General features: G+C 46.2%; 1 protein-coding gene and 2 long non-coding RNA genes across 3 annotated transcripts in view; all 3 read right to left on the bottom strand.

The window, feature by feature from the left end:
- Window positions 1–18399, bottom strand: part of LOC127924961 (N-acetylglucosamine-6-sulfatase-like) — a gene marked incomplete at its 3' end in the record, with an annotated part of 67987 nt that overhangs the window by 24459 nt on the left and 25129 nt on the right. The window contains 3 exon segments of the mRNA XM_052509627.1: window positions 12600–12767; window positions 12886–12984; window positions 16881–16946. Of these exon segments, the coding sequence (XP_052365587.1) occupies window positions 12600–12767; window positions 12886–12984; window positions 16881–16946 (333 nt within the window).
- Window positions 13137–13739, bottom strand: LOC127924963 (uncharacterized). Its single transcript, XR_008119424.1, has 3 exons — window positions 13627–13739; window positions 13340–13421; window positions 13137–13216 (listed from the first exon to the last, which is right to left on the bottom strand). It is a non-coding gene; the product is annotated as an uncharacterized LOC127924963 (long non-coding RNA).
- LOC127924962 (uncharacterized) lies at window positions 13886–14733 on the bottom strand. The gene is made up of 3 exons (XR_008119423.1): window positions 14550–14733; window positions 14226–14307; window positions 13886–13991 (listed from the first exon to the last, which is right to left on the bottom strand). It is a non-coding gene; the product is annotated as an uncharacterized LOC127924962 (long non-coding RNA).

The raw sequence follows: 18399 nt of genomic DNA on the forward strand, positions 1-18399 counted from the left end.
GTGGTTGGTGTGGTATGGTTGGTGTGGTATGGTTGGTGTGGTATGATTGGTGTGGTATGGTATGGTTGTTGTGGTATGGTTGGTGTGGTTGGTGTGGTATGGTTGGTGTGGTATGGTTGGGGTGGTATGGTTGGTGTATGGTTGGTGTATGGGTGGTGTATGGTATGGTTGGTGTGGTGTGGTATGGTTGGTGTATGGTATGGTTGGTGTGGTATGGTTGGTGTATGGTATGGTTGTTGTGGTATGGTTGGTGTGGTATGGTTGTTGTGGTATGGTTGGTGTGATATGGTTGGTGTATGGTATGGTTGGTGTGGTTGGTGTGGTATGGTTGGTGTGGTATGGTGTGGTATGGTTGGTGTATGGTATGGTTGGTGTGGTATGGTTGGTGTGGTGTGGTGTGGTATGGTTGGTGTGGTATGGTATGGTTGGTGTGGTGTGGTATGGTTGGTGTGGTGTGGTATGGTGTGGTGTGGTATGGTTGGTGTATGGTGTGGTATGGTATGGTTGGTGTGGTATGGTTGGTGTATGGTATGGTTGGTGTGGTATGGTATGGTTGTTGTGGTATGGTTGGTGTGGTTGGTGTGGTATGGTTGGTGTGGTATGGTTGGTGTGGTATGATTGGTATGGTATGGTTGTTGTGGTATGGTTGGTGTGGTTGGTGTGGTATGGTTGGTGTGGTATGGTTGGTGTGGTTGGTGTGGTTGGTGTGGTATGGTTGGTGTGGTATGGTTGGTGTGGTATGGTTGGTGTGGTATGGTTGGTGTATGGTATGGTTGGTGTATGGTATGGTTGGTGTATGGTATGGTTGGTGTATGGTATGGTTGGTGTGGTATGGTTGGTGTGGTATGGTTGGTGTGGTATGGTTGGTGTGGTTGGTGTGGTATGGTGTGGTATGGTTGGTGTGGTATGGTGTGGTATGGTTGGTGTATGGTATGGTTGGTGTGGTATGGTTGGTGTATGGTATGGTTGTTGTGGTATGGTATGGTTGGTGTGGTATGGTGTGGTATGGTTGGTGTATGGTATGGTTGGTGTGGTATGGTTGGTGTATGGTATGGTTGTTGTGGTATGGTATGGTTGGTGTGGTGTGGTGTGGTATGGTATGGTTGGTGTGGTATGGTATGGTTGGTGTGGTATGGTATGGTTGGTGTGGTGTGGTGTGGTGTGGTATGGTTGGTGTGGTATGGTATGGTGTGGTGTGGTATGGTATGGTTGGTGTGGTATGGTTGGTGTGGTGTGGTAGTTGTGGTATGGTTGGTGTGGTATGGTATGGTATGGTTGGTGTGGTATGGTATGGTATGGTTGGTGTGGTATGGTATGGTTGTGGTATGGTTGGTGTGGTATGGTTGGTGTGGTGTGGTATGGTATGGTTGGTGTGGTATGGTTGTTGTGGTATGGTTGGTGTGGTATGGTTGGTGTGGTATGGTTGGTGTGGTATGGTTGGTGTGGTTGTTGTGGTATGGTTGGTGTGGTGTGGTATGGTATGGTTGTTGTGGTGTGGTTGTTGTGGTATGGTTGGTGTGGTGTGGTATGGTATGGTTGTTGTGGTATGGTATGGTTGGTATGGTATGGTATGGTTGGTATGGTATGGTATGGTTGTTGTGGTATGGTTGTTGTGGTATGGTATGGTTGGTGTGGTATGGTTGGTGTATGGTATGGTTGGTATGGTATGGTTGGTATGGTATGTATGGTGTGGTTGGTATGGTATGGTTGGTGTGGTATGGTTGGTGTATGGTATGGTTGGTGTGGTATGGTTGGTGTGGTATGGTTGTTGTGGTATGGTTGGTGTGGTATGGTTGTTGTGGTATAGTTGGTGTGGTGTGGTATGGTATGGTTGTTGTGGTATGGTTGTTGTGGTATGGTATGGTTGTTGTGGTATGGTTGTTGTGGTATGGTATGGTTGGTATGGTATGGTTGTTGTGGTATAGTTGTTGTGGTATGGTATGGTTGGTATGGTATGGTTGTTGTGGTATGGTATGGTTGGTGTATGGTATGGTTGGTATGGTTGGTATGGTTGGTGTGGTATGGTTGGTGTGGTATGGTTGGTGTGGTATGGTTGGTGTGGTATGGTTGGTGTGGTGTGGTATGGTTGGTGTGGTATGGTTGGTGTATGGTATGGTTGGTGTATGGTATGGTTGGTGTGGTATGGTTGGTGTGGTATGGTGTGGTATGGTTGGTGTATGGTATGGTTGGTGTGGTATGGTTGGTGTGGTATGGTATGGTTGGTGTGGTGTGGTATGGTATGGTTGGTGTGGTATGGTTGGTGTGGTATGGTTGGTGTGGTATGGTATGGTTGGTGTATGGTTGGTGTATGGTATGGTTGGTGTGATATGGTTGGTGGTTGTTGTGGTGTGGTTGGTGTGGTTGGTATGTTATGGTTGGTTGGTGTGGTATGGTTGGTGTGGTATGGTTGGTATGGGAGCGTCTGCTAAATGACTTAAATGTAAATGTAATGTATGGTATGGTTGGTGTATGGTATGGTTGGTGTGGTGTGGTTGGTGTGGTATGGTTGGTGTGGTATGGTATGGTTGGTGTGGTATGGTTGGTGTATGGTATGGTTGTTGTGGTATGGTATGGTTGTTGTGGTGTGGTTGTTGTGGTGTGGTTGTTGTGGTATGGTATGGTTGTTGTGGTATAGTTGTTGTGGTATGGTTGTTGTGGTATGGTTGTTGTGGTATGGTTGTTGTGGTATGGTTGTTGTGGTATGGTTGTTGTGGTATGGTTGTTGTGGTATGGTTGTTGTGGTATGGTATGGTTGTTGTGGTATGGTTGTTGTGGTATGGTTGTTGTGGTATGGTTGTTGTGGTGTGGTTGGTGTGGTATGGTTGGTGTGGTATGGTTGGTGTATGGTATGGTTGGTGTGGTATGGTATGGTTGGTGTGGTAGGTGTGGTATGGTATGGTTGGTGTATGGTATGGTTGGTGTGGTATGGTGTGGTATGGTTGTTGTGGTATGGTTGTTGTGGTATGGTTGTTGTGGTGTGGTTGGTGTGGTATGGTTGGTGTGGTATGGTATGGTTGGTGTATGGTATGGTGTGGTATGGTTGGTGTATGGTATGGTTGTTGTGGTATGGTTGGTGTGGTATGTTTGGTGTGGTATGGTATGGTTGGTGGTTGTTGTGGTGTGGTTGGTGTGGTGTGGTTGGTGTGGTTGGTATGGTATGGTTGGTGTGGTTGGTGTGGTATGGTTGGTGTGGTATGGTTGGTGTGGTATGGTTGGTGTGGTATGGTTGGTGTGGTGTGGTATGGTTGGTGTATGGTATGGTTGGTGTATGGTATGGTTGTTGTGGTATGGTTGGTGTATGGTATGGTTGGTGTATGGTATGGTTGTTGTGGTATGGTTGTTGTGGTATGGTTGTTGTGGTGTGGTTGGTGTGGTGTGGTTGGTGTGGTGTGGTTGGTGTGGTATGGTTGGTGTGGTTGGTGTGGTATGGTTGGTGTGGTATGGTTGGTGTGGTATGGTTGTTGTGGTATGGTTGGTGTGGTATGGTTGGTGTATGGTGTGGTGTGGTATGGTTGGTGTATGGTATGGTTGGTGTGGTATGGTATGGTTGTTGTGGTATGGTTGGTGTGGTTGGTGTGGTATGGTTGGTGTGGTATGGTATGGTTGGTGTGGTATGGTTGGTGTGGTATGATTGGTATGGTATGGTTGTTGTGGTATGGTTGGTGTGGTATGATTGGTATGGTATGGTTGTTGTGGTGTGGTTGGTGTGGTTGGTGTGGTATGGTTGGTGTGGTATGGTTGGTGTGGTATGGCTGGTGTGGTATGGTTGGTGTGGTATGGTTGGTGTGGTATGATTGGTGTGGTATGGTATGATTGGTATGGTATGGTTGTTGTGGTATGGTTGGTGTGGTTGGTGTGGTATGGTTGGTGTGGTATGGTTGGTGTGGTATGGTTGGTGTGGTATGGTTGGTGTATGGTATGGTTGGTGTGGGTGGTGTGGTATGGTTGGTGTATGGTATGGTTGGTGTGGTGTGGTATGGTTGGTGTATGGTATGGTTGGTGTGGTATGGTATGGTTGTTGTGGTATGGTTGGTGTGGTATGGTTGGTGTATGGTATGGTTGGTGTATGGTATGGTTGGTGTATGGTATGGTTGGTGTGGTATGGTTGGTGTGGTATGGTGTGGTATGGTTGGTGTATGGTATGGTTGGTGTGGTATGGTTGGTGTGGTGTGGTGTGGTATGGTATGGTTGGTGTGGTATGGTATGGTTGGTGTGGTGTGGTATGGTTGGTGTGGTATGGTATGGTGTGGTATGGTTGGTGTGGTATGGTTGGTGTGGTTGGTGTGGTTGGTGTGGTATGGTTGGTGTGGTATGATTGGTATGGTATGGTTGGTGTGGTTGGTGTGGTATGGTTGGTGTGGTATGGTTGGTGTGGTATGATTGGTATGGTATGGTTGGTGTGGTATGGTATGGTTGGTGTGGTATGGTATGGTATGGTTGGTGTGGTATGGTATGGTTGTGGTATGGTTGGTGTGGTGTGGTATGGTTGGTGTGGTATGGTTGTTGTGGTATGGTTGGTGTGGTGTGGTATGGTTGGTGTGGTTGTTGTGGTATGGTTGGTGTGGTGTGGTATGGTATGGTTGTTGTGGTGTGGTTGTTGTGGTATGGTTGTTGTGGTATGGTATGGTTGGTATGGTATGGTATGGTTGGTATGGTATGGTTGTTGTGGTATGGTTGTTGTGGTATGGTATGGTTGGTGTGGTATGGTTGGTGTATGGTATGGTATGGTTGGTATGGTTGGTATGGTATGTATGGTGTGGTATGGTTGGTGTGGTATGGTTGGTGTATGGTATGGTTGGTGTATTTTATGGTTGGTGTGGTATGGTTGTTGTGGTATGGTTGTTGTGGTATGGTTGTTGTGGTATGGTTGGTGTGGTGTGGTATGGTTGTTGTGGTATGGTTGTTGTGGTATGGTATGGTTGTTGTGGTATGGTTGTTGTGGTATGGTATGGTTGGTATGGTATGGTTGTTGTGGTATAGTTGTTGTGGTATGGTATGGTTGTTGTGGTATGGTATGGTTGGTGTTGGTGGTATGGTATGGTTGGTGTATGGTATGGTATGGTTGGTGTGGTATGGTTGGTGTGGTATGGTTGGTGTGGTGTGGTGTGGTTGGTGTGGTTGGTGTGGTATGGTTGGTGTATGGTATGGTTGGTGTATGGTATGGTTGGTGTATGGTTGGTGTGGTATGGTGTGGTATGGTTGGTGTATGGTATGGTTGGTGTGGTATGGTTGGTGTGGTATGGTATGGTTGGTGTGGTGTGGTATGGTATGGTTGGTGTGGTATGGTTGGTGTGGTATGGTATGGTTGGTGTATGGTTGGTGTATGGTATGGTTGGTGTGATATGGTTGGTGGTTGTTGTGGTGTGGTTGGTGTGGTTGGTGTGGTGTGGTTGGTGTGGTTGGTATGGTATGGTTGGTGTGGGAGCGTCTGCTAAATGACTTAAATGTAAATGTAATGTATGGTATGGTTGGTGTATGGTATGGTTGGTGTGGTGTGGTTGTTGTGGTATGGTTGGTGTGGTATGGTTGGTGTATGGTATGGTTGGTGTATGGTATGGTTGGTGTGGTATGGTGTGGTATGGTTGGTGTATGGTATGGTTGTTGTTGTATGGTATGGTTGTTGTGGTGTGGTTGTTGTGGTATGGTTGTTGTGGTATGGTATGGTATGGTATGGTTGTTGTGGTATAGTTGTTGTGGTATGGTTGTTGTGGTATGGTATGGTTGTTGTGGTATAGTTGTTGTGGTATGGTATGGTTGGTATGGTATGGTTGTTGTGGTATGGTTGTTGTGGTGTGGTATGGTTGGTGTATGGTATGGTTGGTGTATGGTATGGTTGTTGTGGTATGGTTGTTGTGGTATGGTTGTTGTGGTATGGTTGTTGTGGTGTGGTATGGTTGGTGTATGGTATGGTTGGTGTATGGTATGGTTGTTGTGGTATGGTTGTTGTGGTATGGTTGTTGTGGTGTGGTTGTTGTGGTGTGGTTGTTGTGGTGTGGTTGGTGTGGTATGGTTGGTGTGGTATGGTTGGTGTATGGTATGGTTGGTGTGGTATGGTATGGTTGGTGTGGTAGGTGTGGTATGGTTGGTGTGGTATGGTTGGTGTATGGTATGGTTGGTGTATGGTATGGTTGTTGTGGTATGGTTGTTGTGGTATGGTTGTTGTGGTATGGTTGTTGTGGTATGGTTGTTGTGGTGTGCTTGGTGTGGTATGGTTGGTGTGGTATGGTATGGTTGGTGTATGGTATGGTATGGTTGGTGTATGGTATGGTTGTTGTGGTATGGTTGGTGTGGTATGTTTGGTGTGGTATGGTATGGTTGGTGGTTGTTGTGGTGTGGTTGGTGTGGTTGGTATGGTATGGTTGGTGTGGTTGGTGTGGTATGGTTGGTGTGGTATGGTTGGTGTGGTATGGTTGGTGTATGGTATGGTTGTGTATGGTATGGTTGTTGTGGTATGGTTGTTGTGGTATGGTTGTTGTGGTATGGTTGTTGTGGTATGGTTGGTGTGGTATGGTGTGGTGTGGTATGGTTGGTGTATGGTGTGGTATGGTATGGTTGGTGTGGTATGGTATGGTTGTTGTGGTATGGTTGTTGTGGTATGGTATGGTTGGTGTGGTTGGTGTGGTATGGTTGGTGTGGTATGGTTGGTGTGGTATGGTTGGTGTGGTATGGTTGGTGTGGTATGGTTGGTGTGGTATGATTGGTATGGTATGGTTGGTGTGGTGTGGTTGGTGTGGTTGGTGTGGTATGGTTGGTGTGGTTGGTGTGGTTGGTGTGGTATGGTTGGTGTGGTATGGTTGGTGTGGTATGATTGGTGTGGTATGGTATGATTGGTATGGTATGGTTGTTGTGGTATGGTTGGTGTGGTTGGTGTGGTATGGTTGGTGTGGTATGGTTGGTGTGGTATGGTTGGTGTGGTATGGTTGGTGTATGGTATGGTTGGTGTGGGTGGTGTGGTATGGTTGGTGTATGGTATGGTTGGTGTGGTATGGTTGGTGTATGGTATGGTTGGTGTGGTATGGTTGGTGTATGGTATGGTTGTTGTGGTATGGTTGGTGTGGTATGGTTGTTGTGGTATGGTTGGTGTGGTATGGTTGGTGTATGGTATGGTTGGTGTGGTTGGTGTGGTATGGTTGGTGTATGGTATGGTTGGTGTGGTATGGTGTGGTATGGTATGGTTGGTGTGGTGTGGTGTGGTATGGTATGGTTGGTGTGGTATGGTATGGTTGGTGTGGTATGGTATGGTTGGTGTGGTGTGGTATGGTTGGTGTGGTGTGGTATGGTTGGTGTGGTATGGTATGGTATGGTGTGGTATGGTTGGTGTGGTATGGTTGGTGTGGTTGGTGTGGTTGGTGTGGTATGGTTGGTGTGGTATGGTTGGTGTGGTATGATTGGTATGGTATGGTTGGTGTGGTTGGTGTGGTATGGTTGGTGTATGGTGTGGTTGGTGTGGTATGGTTGGTGTGGTATGGTTGGTGTATGGTATGGTTGGTGTGGTATGGTATGGTTGTTGTGGTATGGTTGGTGTGGTTGGTGTGGTATGGTTGGTGTGGTATGGTTGGTGTGGTATGATTGGTATGGTATGGTTGTTGTGGTATGGTTGGTGTGGTTGGTGTGGTATGGTTGGTGTGGTATGGTTGGTGTGGTTGGTGTGGTTGGTGTGGTATGGTTGGTGTGGTATGGTTGGTGTGGTATGGTTGGTGTATGGTATGGTTGGTGTATGGTATGGTTGGTGTATGGTATGGTTGGTGTATGGTATGGTTGGTGTATGGTATGGTTGGTGTGGTATGGTTGGTGTATGGTATGGTTGGTGTGGTATGGTTGGTGTATGGTATGGTTGGTGTGGTATGGTTGTTGTGGTATGGTTGGTGTATGGTATGGTTGGTGTGGTATGGTTGGTGTGGTATGGTTGGTGTGGTATGGTGTGGTATGGTATGGTTGGTGTGGTATGGTTGGTGTATGGTATGGTTGTTGTGGTATGGTATGGTTGGTGTGGTGTGGTGTGGTATGGTATGGTTGGTGTGGTATGGTATGGTTGGTGTGGTATGGTTGGTGTGGTGTGGTATGGTGTGGTATGGTTGGTGTGGTATGGTATGGTGTGGTGTGGTATGGTGTGGTATGGTTGGTGTGGTATGGTGTGGTGTGGTATGGTTGGTGTGGTATGGTTGGTGTGGTGTGGTATGGTAGTTGTGGTATGGTTGGTGTGGTATGGTATGGTATGGTATGGTTGGTGTGGTATGGTATGGTATGGTTGGTGTGGTATGGTATGGTTGTGGTATGGTTGGTGTGGTGTGGTATGGTATGGTTGTTGTGGTATGGTTGGTGTGGTATGGTATGGTTGTTGTGGTATGGTTGGTGTGGTATGGTTGTTGTGGTATGGTTGGTGTGGTATGGTTGGTGTGGTATGGTTGGTGTGGTATGGTTGGTGTGGTTGTTGTGGTATGGTTGGTGTGGTGTGGTATGGTATGGTTGTTGTGGTGTGGTTGTTGTGGTATGGTTGTTGTGGTATGGTATGGTTGGTATGGTATGGTATGGTTGTTGTGGTATGGTTGTTGTGGTATGGTATGGTTGGTGTGGTATGGTTGGTGTGGTATGGTTGGTATGGTATGGTATGGTTGGTATGGTATGTATGGTGTGGTTGGTATGGTATGGTTGGTGTGGTATGGTTGGTGTGGTATGGTTGGTGTATGGTATGGTTGGTGTATTTTATGGTTGGTGTGGTATGGTTGTTGTGGTATGGTTGTTGTGGTGTGGTTGTCGTGGTGTGGTTGGTGTATGGTATGGTTGGTGTATGGTATGGTATGGTTGGTGTGGTATGGTATGGTTGGTGTATGGTATGGTTGGTGTGGTATGGTTGGTGTGGTATGGTTGGTGTGGTATGGTATGGTTGGTGTGGTATGGTTGGTGTGGTGTGGTATGGTTGGTGTGGTGTGGTATGGTTGGTGTGGTATGGTATGGTTGGTGTGGTGTGGTATGGTTGGTGTGGTATGGTATGGTTGGTGTGGTGTGGTATGGTAGTTGTGGTGTGGTATGGTAGTTGTGGTATGGTTGGTGTGGTATGGTATGGTTGGTGTGGTGTGGTATGGTATGGTTGGTATGGTATGGTTGGTGTGGTATGGTTGGTGTGGTGTGGTTGGTATGGTATGGTTGGTGTGGTATGGTATGGTTGGTGTGGTGTGGTATGGTATGGTTGTTGTGGTATGGTTGGTGTGGTATGGTATGGTTGGTGTGGTGTGGTGTGGTATGGTGTGGTTGTTGTGGTATGGTTGGTGTGGTGTGGTATGGTTGTTGTGGTATGGTTGGTGTGGTATGGTATGGTTGTTGTGGTATGGTATGGTGTGGTTGTTGTGGTATGGTTGTTGTGGTATGGTTGTTGTGGTATGGTTGTTGTGGTATAGTTGTTGTGGTACGGTTGGTGTGGTATAGTTGTTGTGGTACGGTTGGTGTGGTATAGTTGTTGTGGTACGGTTGGTGTGGTATAGTTGTTGTGGTACGGTTGGTATGGTGTGGTATGGTATGGTTGGTGTATGGTATAGTTGTTGTGGTATGGTGTGGTTGGTATGGTTGTTGTGGTATGGTTGGTGTGGTATGGTTGGTATAGTTGGTGTGGTATGGTATAGTTGGTATGGTTGGTGTGGTATGGTATGGTTGGTGTGGTATGGTTGGTGTGGTATGGTATGGTTGGTATGGTTGGTGTGGTATGGTATGGTTGGTATGGTTGGTGTGGTATGGTATGGTTGGTGTGGTATGGTTGGTGTATGGTATGGTTGTTGTGGTGTGGTATGGTATGGTTGTTGTGGTGTGGTTGGTATGGTTGGTATGGTTGGTGTGGTATGGTTGGTTGGTATGGTTGGTGTGGTATGGTATGGTTGGTATGGTATGGTTGGTGTATGGTATGGTTGTTGTGGTGTGGTATGGTATGGTTGGTATGGTTGTTGTGGTGTGGTTGGTATGGTTGGTATGGTATGGTTGGTGTGGTGTGGTTGGTATGGTTGTTGTGGTATGGTTTGGTATGGTTGGTGTGGTATGGTATGGTATGGTTGGTGTGGTATGGTATGGTTGGTATGGTATGGTTGTTGTGGTATGGTATGGTTGGTATGGTTGTTGTGGTGTGGTTGGTGTGGTGTGGTTGGTATGGTTGTTGTGGTATGGTTGGTGTGGTGTGGTTGGTATGGTTGGTATGGTATGGTTGTTGTGGTATGGTTGGTGTGGTGTGGTTGGTATGGTATGGTTGGTGTGGTATGGTATGGTTGTAGTATGGTATGGTTGGTGTATGGTGTGGTATGGTATGGTTGGTGTGGTATGGTTGGTGTGGTATGGTTGGTGTATGGTGTGGTATGGTATGGTTGGTGTGGTATGGTTGGTGTATGGTATGGTTGGTGTGGTATGGTATGGTTGTTGTGGTATGGTTGGTGTGGTATGGTTGGTGTGGTATGGTTGGTGTGGTTGGTGTGGTTGGTGTGGTATGGTTGGTGTGGTATGGTTGGTGTGGTATGATTGGTGTGGTATGATTGGTATGGTATGATTGTTGTGGTATGGTTGGTGTGGTATGGTTGGTGTGGTATGGTTGGTGTGGTATGGTTGGTGTATGGTGTGGTATGGTATGGTTGGTGTGGTATGGTTGGTGTGGTATGGTTGGTGTGGTTGGTGTGGTATGGTTGGTGTGGTATGGTTGGTGTGGTATGGTATGGTTGGTGTGGTTGGTGTGGTATGGTTGGTGTGGTATGGTTGGTGTGGTATGGTATGGTTGGTGTGGTATGGTTGGTGTGGTATGGTTGGTGTGGTATGGTTGGTGTGGTATGGTTGGTGTGGTATGGTTGGTGTGGTATGGTTGGTGTGGTATGGTTGGTGTGGTTGGTGTGGTATGGTTGGTGTGGTATGGTTGGTGTGGTATGGTTGGTGTGGTATGGTTGGTGTGGTTGGTGTATGGTATGGTTGGTGTATGGTATGGTTGGTGTATGGTATGGTTGTTGTGGTATGGTTGTTGTGGTATGGTTGTTGTGGTGTGGTATGGTTGTTGTGGTATGGTTGGTGTGGTATGGTTGGTGTATGGTATGGTTGGTGTATGGTATGGTTGGTGTATGGTGTGGTATGGTTGGTGTATGGTGTGGTATGGTATGGTTGGTGTGGTGTGGTGTGGTTGGTGTGGTATGGTTGGTGTATGGTGTGGTATGGTATGGTTGGTATGGTTGTTGTGGTATGGTTGGTGTGGTATGGTTGGTGTGGTATGGTTGGTGTATGGTGTGGTATGGTATGGTTGGTATGGTATGGTTGTTGTGGTATGGTTGTTGTGGTATGGTTGGTGTGGTATGGTTGGTGTGGTATGGTTGGTGTGGTATGGTTGTTGCGGTATGGTTGGTGCGGTATGGTTGTTGTGGTATGGTTGTTGTGGTATGGTTGTTGTGGTATGGTTGGTGTGGTATGGTTGTTGCGGAGTCAATCACCACCTTCCGGAGACACCTGAAACCCCACCTCTTTAAGGAATACCTAGGATAGGATAAGTAATCCTTCTCAGCCCCCCTTAAAATATTTAGATGCACTATTGTAAAGTGGCTGTTCTACTGGATGTCATAAGGTGAATGCACCAATTTGTAAGTCGCTCTGGATAAGAGCGTCTGCTAAATGACTTAAATGTAAATGTAAATGTTGTGGTATGGTTGGTGTGGTATGGTTGTTGTGGTATAGTTTTTGTGGTACGGTTGGTGTGGTATAGTTGTTGTGGTACGGTTGGTGTGGTATAGTTGTTGTGGTACGGTTGGTATGGTGTGGTATGGTATGGTTGGTGTATGGTATAGTTGTTGTGGTATGGTGTGGTTGGTATGGTTGTTGTGGTATGGTTGGTGTGGTATGGTATGGTTGGTATAGTTGGTGTGGTATGGTATAGTTGGTGTGGTATGGTATGGTTGGTATGGTTGGTGTGGTATGGTATGGTTGGTGTGGTATGGTATGGTTGGTATGGTTGGTGTGGTATGGTTGGTGTGGTATGGTATGTTGTGGTATGGTTGGTGTGGTATGGTTGGTATGGTTGGTGTGGTATGGTTGGTGTGGTGTGGTATGGTTGGTGTGGTATGGTTGGTATGGTTGTTGTGGTATGGTTGGTGTGGTATGGTTGGTGTATGGTATGGTTGGTGTATGGTATGGTTGGTATAGTATGGTGTGGTTGGTATGGTTGTTGTGGTATGGTATGGTTGGTGTGGTATGGTATGGTTGTTGTGGTATGGTATGGTTGTTGTGGTATAGTTGTTGTGGTATGGTTGTTGTGGTATGGTTGTTGTTGTGGTATAGTTGGTATGGTATGGTTGTTGTGGTATAGTTGGTATGGTATGGTATGGTTGTTGTGGTATGGTTGTTGTGGTATGGTATGGTTGGTGTGGTATGGTTGGTATGGTTGTTGTGGTATGGTTGTTGTGGTATGGTTGTTGTGGTATGGTTGTTGTGGTATGGTTGTTGTGGTATGGTTGTTGTGGTATGGTTGTTGTGGTATGGTTGTTGTGGTATGGTTGTTGTGGTATGGTTGTTGTGGTATGGTTGTTGTGGTATGGTTGTTGTGGTATAGTTGTTGTGGTATGGTTGTTGTGGTTGTTTCTATGTTTGGAGCCTACCTTCCCATGGACGTTGAAGTTGGGGTCTCGAGGGGCCTTGAGGTCCTTGAAGCGGTCCTGGTACTGCGGGGCGGGGGTCCAGGGGGCGTGGGGGGCGGGGGTCGAAACCATCATGAAAAACGGACGGTAGTTAGACTTATACTGGAGGAAGTCTAGAGACATGTTGGTCTGGAGAGGACAGAGACAGAGGTAGTTAGACTGGAGGAAGTCTAGAGAGGACAGAGACAGAGGTAGTTAGACAGGATATTCTGTGTCCTTCAGTAGGACGACTAACAGATCTTCTTACCAGTACGTCTGTCAGGTAGTCTTCACTGTAGTTCCCTCCATGCTTCTTAGGCTTCCCATTCACAGACAGTGTGTAGTTGTAGTACCGAGAGTTCCTCTCCTGAATAGAACACAGACAGTGTAGAACCGAGAGTTCCTCTCCTGAATAGAACACAGACAGTGTAGAACCTAGAGTTCCTCTCCTGAATAGAACACAGACAGTGTAGTACCGAGAGTTCCTCTCCTGAATAGAACACAGACAGTGTAGTACCGAGAGTTCCTCTCCTGAATAGAACACAGACAGTGTAGTACCTAGAGTTCCTCTCCTGAATAGAACACAGACAGTGTAGGTCCTAGAGTTCCTCTCCTGAATAGAACACAGACAGTGTAGTACCTAGAGTTCCTCTCCTGAATAGAACACAGACAGTGTAGAACCTAGAGTTCCTCTCCTGAATAGAACACAGACAGTGTAGTACCTAGAGTTCCTCTCCTGAATAGAACACAGACAGTGTAGTACCTAGAGTTCCTCTCCTGAATAGAACACAGACAGTGTAGGTCCTAGAGTTCCTCTCCTGAATAGAACACAGACAGTGTCGGTCCTAGAGTTCCTCTCCTGAATAGAACACAGACAGTGTAGTACCTAGAGTTCCTCTCCTGAATAGAACACAGACAGTGTAGGTCCTAGAGTTCCTCTCCTGAATAGAACACAGACAGTGTAGTACCGAGAGTTCCTCTCCTGAATAGAACACAGACAGTGTAGTACCTAGAGTTCCTCTCCTGAATAGAACACAGACAGTGTAGTACCTAGAGTTCCTCTCCTGAATAGAACACAGACAGTGTAGGTCCTAGAGTTCCTCTCCTGAATAGAACACAGACAGTGTCGGTCCTAGAGTTCCTCTCCTGAATAGAACACAGACAGTGTCGTACCTAGAGTTCCTCTCCTGAATAGAACACAGACAGTGTAGTACCTAGAGTTCCTCTCCTGAATAGAACACAGACAGTGTAGTACCTAGAGTTCCTCTCCTGAATAGAACACAGACAGTGTAGTACCTAGAGTTCCTCTCCTGAATAGAACACAGTGTAGTACCTAGAGTTCCTCTCCTGAATAGAACACAGACAGTGTAGTACCTAGAGTTCCTCTCCTGAATAGAACACAGTGTAGGTCCTAGAGTTCCTCTCCTGAATACAACACAGACAGTGTAGTACCTAGAGTTCCTCTCCTGAATAGAACACAGACAGTGTAGTACCTAGAGTTCCTCTCCTGAATAGAACACAGTGTAGTACCGAGAGTTCCTCTCCTGAATAGAACACAGTGTAGTACCGAGAGTTCCTCTCCTGAATAGAACACAGACAGTGTAGTACCTAGAGTTCCTCTCCTGAATAGAACACAGACAGTGTAGTACCTAGAGTTCCTCTCCTGAATAGAACACAGACAGTGTAGGTCCTAGAGTTCCTCTCCTGAATAGAACACAGACAGTGTAGTACCTAGAGTTCCTCTCCTGAATAGAACACAGACAGTGTAGTACCTAGAGTTCCTCTCCTGAATAGAACAGACAGTGTAGTACCGAGAGTTCCTCTCCTGAATAGAACACAGACAGTGTAGTACCGAGAGTTCCTCTCCTGAATAGAACACAGACAGTGTAGTACCGAGAGTTCCTCTCCTGAATAGAACAGACAGTGTAGTACCTAGAGTTCCTCTCCTGAATAGAACACAGACAGTGTAGTACCTAGAGTTCCTCTCCTGAATAGAACACAGACAGTGTAGGTCCTAGAGTTCCTCTCCTGAATAGAACACAGACAGTGTAGTACCTAGAGTTCCTCTCCTGAATAGAACACAGACAGTGTAGGTCCTAGAGGTCCTCTCCTGAATAGAACACAGACAGTGTAGTACCTAGAGTTCCTCTCCTGAATAGAACACAGTGTAGTACCTAGAGTTCCTCTCCTGAATAGAACACAGACAGTGTAGTACCTAGAGTTCCTCTCCTGAATAGAACAGACAGTGTAGTACCGAGAGTTCCTCTCCTGAATAGAACAGACAGTGTAGTACCTAGAGTTCCTCTCCTGAATAGAACAGACAGTGTAGTACCGAGAGTTCCTCTCCTGAATAGAACACAGACAGTGTGTAGTTGTAGTACCTAGAGTTCCTCTCCTGAATAGAACACAGACAGTGTAGTACCTAGAGTTCCTCTCCTGAATAGAACACAGACAGTGTAGTACCGAGAGTTCCTCTCCTGAATAGAACACAGACAGTGTAGGTCCTAGAGTTCCTCTCCTGAATAGAACACAGACAGTGTAGGTCCTAGAGGTCCTCTCCTGAATAAAACACAGACAGTGTAGGTCCTAGAGTTCCTCTCCTGAATAGAACACAGTGTAGTACCTAGAGTTCCTCTCCTGAATAGAACACAGTGTAGTACCTAGAGTTCCTCTCCTGAATAGAACACAGACAGTGTAGTACCTAGAGTTCCTCTCCTGAATAGAACACAGACAGTGTAGTACCTAGAGTTCCTCTCCTGAATAGAACACAGACAGTGTAGTACCTAGAGTTCCTCTCCTGAATAGAACACAGACAGTGTAGGTCCTAGAGTTCCTCTCCTGAATAGAACACAGACAGTGTAGGTCCTAGAGTTCCTCTCCTGAATAGAACACAGTGTAGTACCTAGAGTTCCTCTCCTGAATAGAACACAGACAGTGTAGTACCTAGAGTTCCTCTCCTGAATAGAACACAGACAGTGTAGTACCTAGAGTTCCTCTCCTGAATAGAACACAGACAGTGTAGTACCTAGAGTTCCTCTCCTGAATAGAACACAGACAGTGTAGTACCTAGAGTTCCTCTCCTGAATAGAACACAGACAGTGTGTAGTTGTAGTACCTAGAGTTCCTCTCCTGAATAGAACACAGACAGTGTAGTACCTAGAGTTCCTCTCCTGAATAGAACACAGACAGTGTAGTACCTAGAGTTCCTCTCCTGAATAGAACACAGACAGTGTAGTACCTAGAGTTCCTCTCCTGAATAGAACACAGACAGTGTAGGTCCTAGAGTTCCTCTCCTGAATAGAACACAGACAGTGTAGTACCTAGAGTTCCTCTCCTGAATAGAACACAGACAGTGTAGTACCTAGAGTTCCTCTCCTGAATAGAACACAGACAGTGTAGTACCTAGAGTTCCTCTCCTGAATAGAACACAGACAGTGTAGTACCTAGAGTTCCTCTCCTGAATAGAACACAGACAGTGTAGGTCCTAGAGTTCCTCTCCTGAATAGAACACAGACAGTGTAGTACCTAGAGTTCCTCTCCTGAATAGAACAGACAGTGTAGTACCGAGAGTTCCTCTCCTGAATAGAACACAGACAGTGTAGGTCCTAGAGTTCCTTTCCTGAATAGAACACAGACAGTGTAGGTCCTAGAGTTCCTTTCCTGAATAGAACACAGACAGTGTAGGTCCTAGAGTTCCTCTCCTGAATAGAACACAGACAGTGTAGTACCTAGAGTTCCTCTCCTGAATAGAACACAGACAGTGTAGTACCTAGAGTTCCTCTCCTGAATAGAACACAGACAGTGTAGTACCTAGAGTTCCTCTCCTGAATAGAACACAGACAGTGTAGTACCTAGAGTTCCTCTCTTGAATAGAACACAGACAGTTGACTGTCGTGTTTCTAGATTCAGTAGACTACAGAGGAGATAAAGTTGACTGTCGTGTTTCTGCCGGGACATTCTCAACTTTCTCCTGATCCTGACCTTTAGTGACCTCTAACCTCAAGTTACCCTTGCAGATATAGTAAACAAAGTATGTCAACAATCTTTGATTGATGTGATTTTCCTTCCCAGAGGAAGAACCAGGCCAGGGGGAGCAGCAGACGCAGCACCGTTGATTAATGATTGAGTCAGGAATACGTCTCTGGGGGTCAAAGTGGACCATTAGATTAGACTCACTAGACTGCTGAGGTGACATGTTGTTCTCACCAGAGTCTAGACTGATGTTTGTGACGTTAGTAATATGGTGTATAAATGTAGTCTCACCAGTCCGACCCAGTAGTCCCATCCCAGAGGAACGTGCTCCACTCCTCCTGCATCTGGGTTCCCATACTGAAACAGAGACAGTTCCCATACTGAAACAGAGACAGTTCCCATACTGAAACAGAGACAGTTTCCATACTGAGACAGAGACAGTTCCCATACTGAGACAGAGACAGTTCCCATACTGAGACAGAGTCAGTTCCCATACTGAGACAGAGTCAGTTCCCATACTGAGACAGAGTCAGTTCCCATACTGAGACAGAGACAGTTCCCATACTGAGACAGAGACAGTTCCCATACTGAGACAGAGACAGTTCCCATACTGAAACAGAGACAGAACGAGAGTCAGTTTCCATACTGAGACAGAGACAGAGACAGAAGGAGAGTGAGTTTCCATACTGAGACAGAGACAGAGACAGTTCCCATACTGAGACAGAGACAGTTTCCATACTGAGACAGAGTCAGTTTCCATACTGAAACAGAGTCAGTTTCCATACTGAAACAGAGACAGTTCCCATACTGAGACAGAGACAGTTCCCATACTGAGACAGAGACAGTTCCCATACTGAAACAGAGACAGTTCCCATACTGAAACAGAGACAGTTCCCATACTGAAACAGAGACAGTTCCCATACTGAGACAGAGACAGTTCCCATACTGAGACAGAGACAGTTCCCATACTGAGACAGAGACAGTTTCCATACTGAGACAGAGACAGTTTCCATACTGAGACAGAGACAGTTTCCATACTGAGACAGAGACAGTTCCCATACTGAGACAGAGACAGTTTCCATACTGAAACAGAGACAGTTCCCATACTGAAACAGAGACAGTTCCCATACTGAAACAGAGACAGTTCCCATACTGAAACAGAGACAGTTCCCATACTGAAACAGAGACAGTTTCCATACTGAAACAGAGACAGTTCCCATACTGAAACAGAGACAGTTTCCATACTGAGACAGAGACAGTTCCCATACTGAAACAGAGACAGTTCCCATACTGAGACAGAGACAGTTCCCATACTGAAACAGAGACAGTTCCCATACTGAGACAGAGACAGTTTCCATACTGAGACAGAGACAGTTCCCATACTGAGACAGAGACAGTTCCCATACTGAGACAGAGACAGTTTCCATACTGAGACAGAGACAGTTTCCATACTGAGACAGAGACAGTTTCCATACTGAGACAGAGACAGTTTCCATACTGAGACAGAGACAGTTTCCATACTGAGACAGAGACAGTTTCCATACTGAGACAGAGACAGTTTCCATACTGAGACAGAGACAGTTTCCATACTGAAACAGAGACAGTTTCCATACTGAGACAGAGACAGTTTCCATACTGAAACAGAGACAGAACGAGAGTCAGTTCCCATACTGAGACAGAGACAGAGACAGAACGAGAGTCAGTTTCCATACTGAGACAGAGACAGTTTCCATACTAAATCCCATGTATAGCCAGTTTCCATACTAAACCACATGTATAGCCAGTTTCCATACTAAACCACATGTATAGC

Source organism: Oncorhynchus keta, unplaced genomic scaffold, assembly GCF_023373465.1.
Source record: "Oncorhynchus keta strain PuntledgeMale-10-30-2019 unplaced genomic scaffold, Oket_V2 Un_contig_4832_pilon_pilon, whole genome shotgun sequence".
Classification (NCBI taxonomy): Eukaryota; Metazoa; Chordata; class Actinopteri; order Salmoniformes; family Salmonidae; genus Oncorhynchus; species Oncorhynchus keta.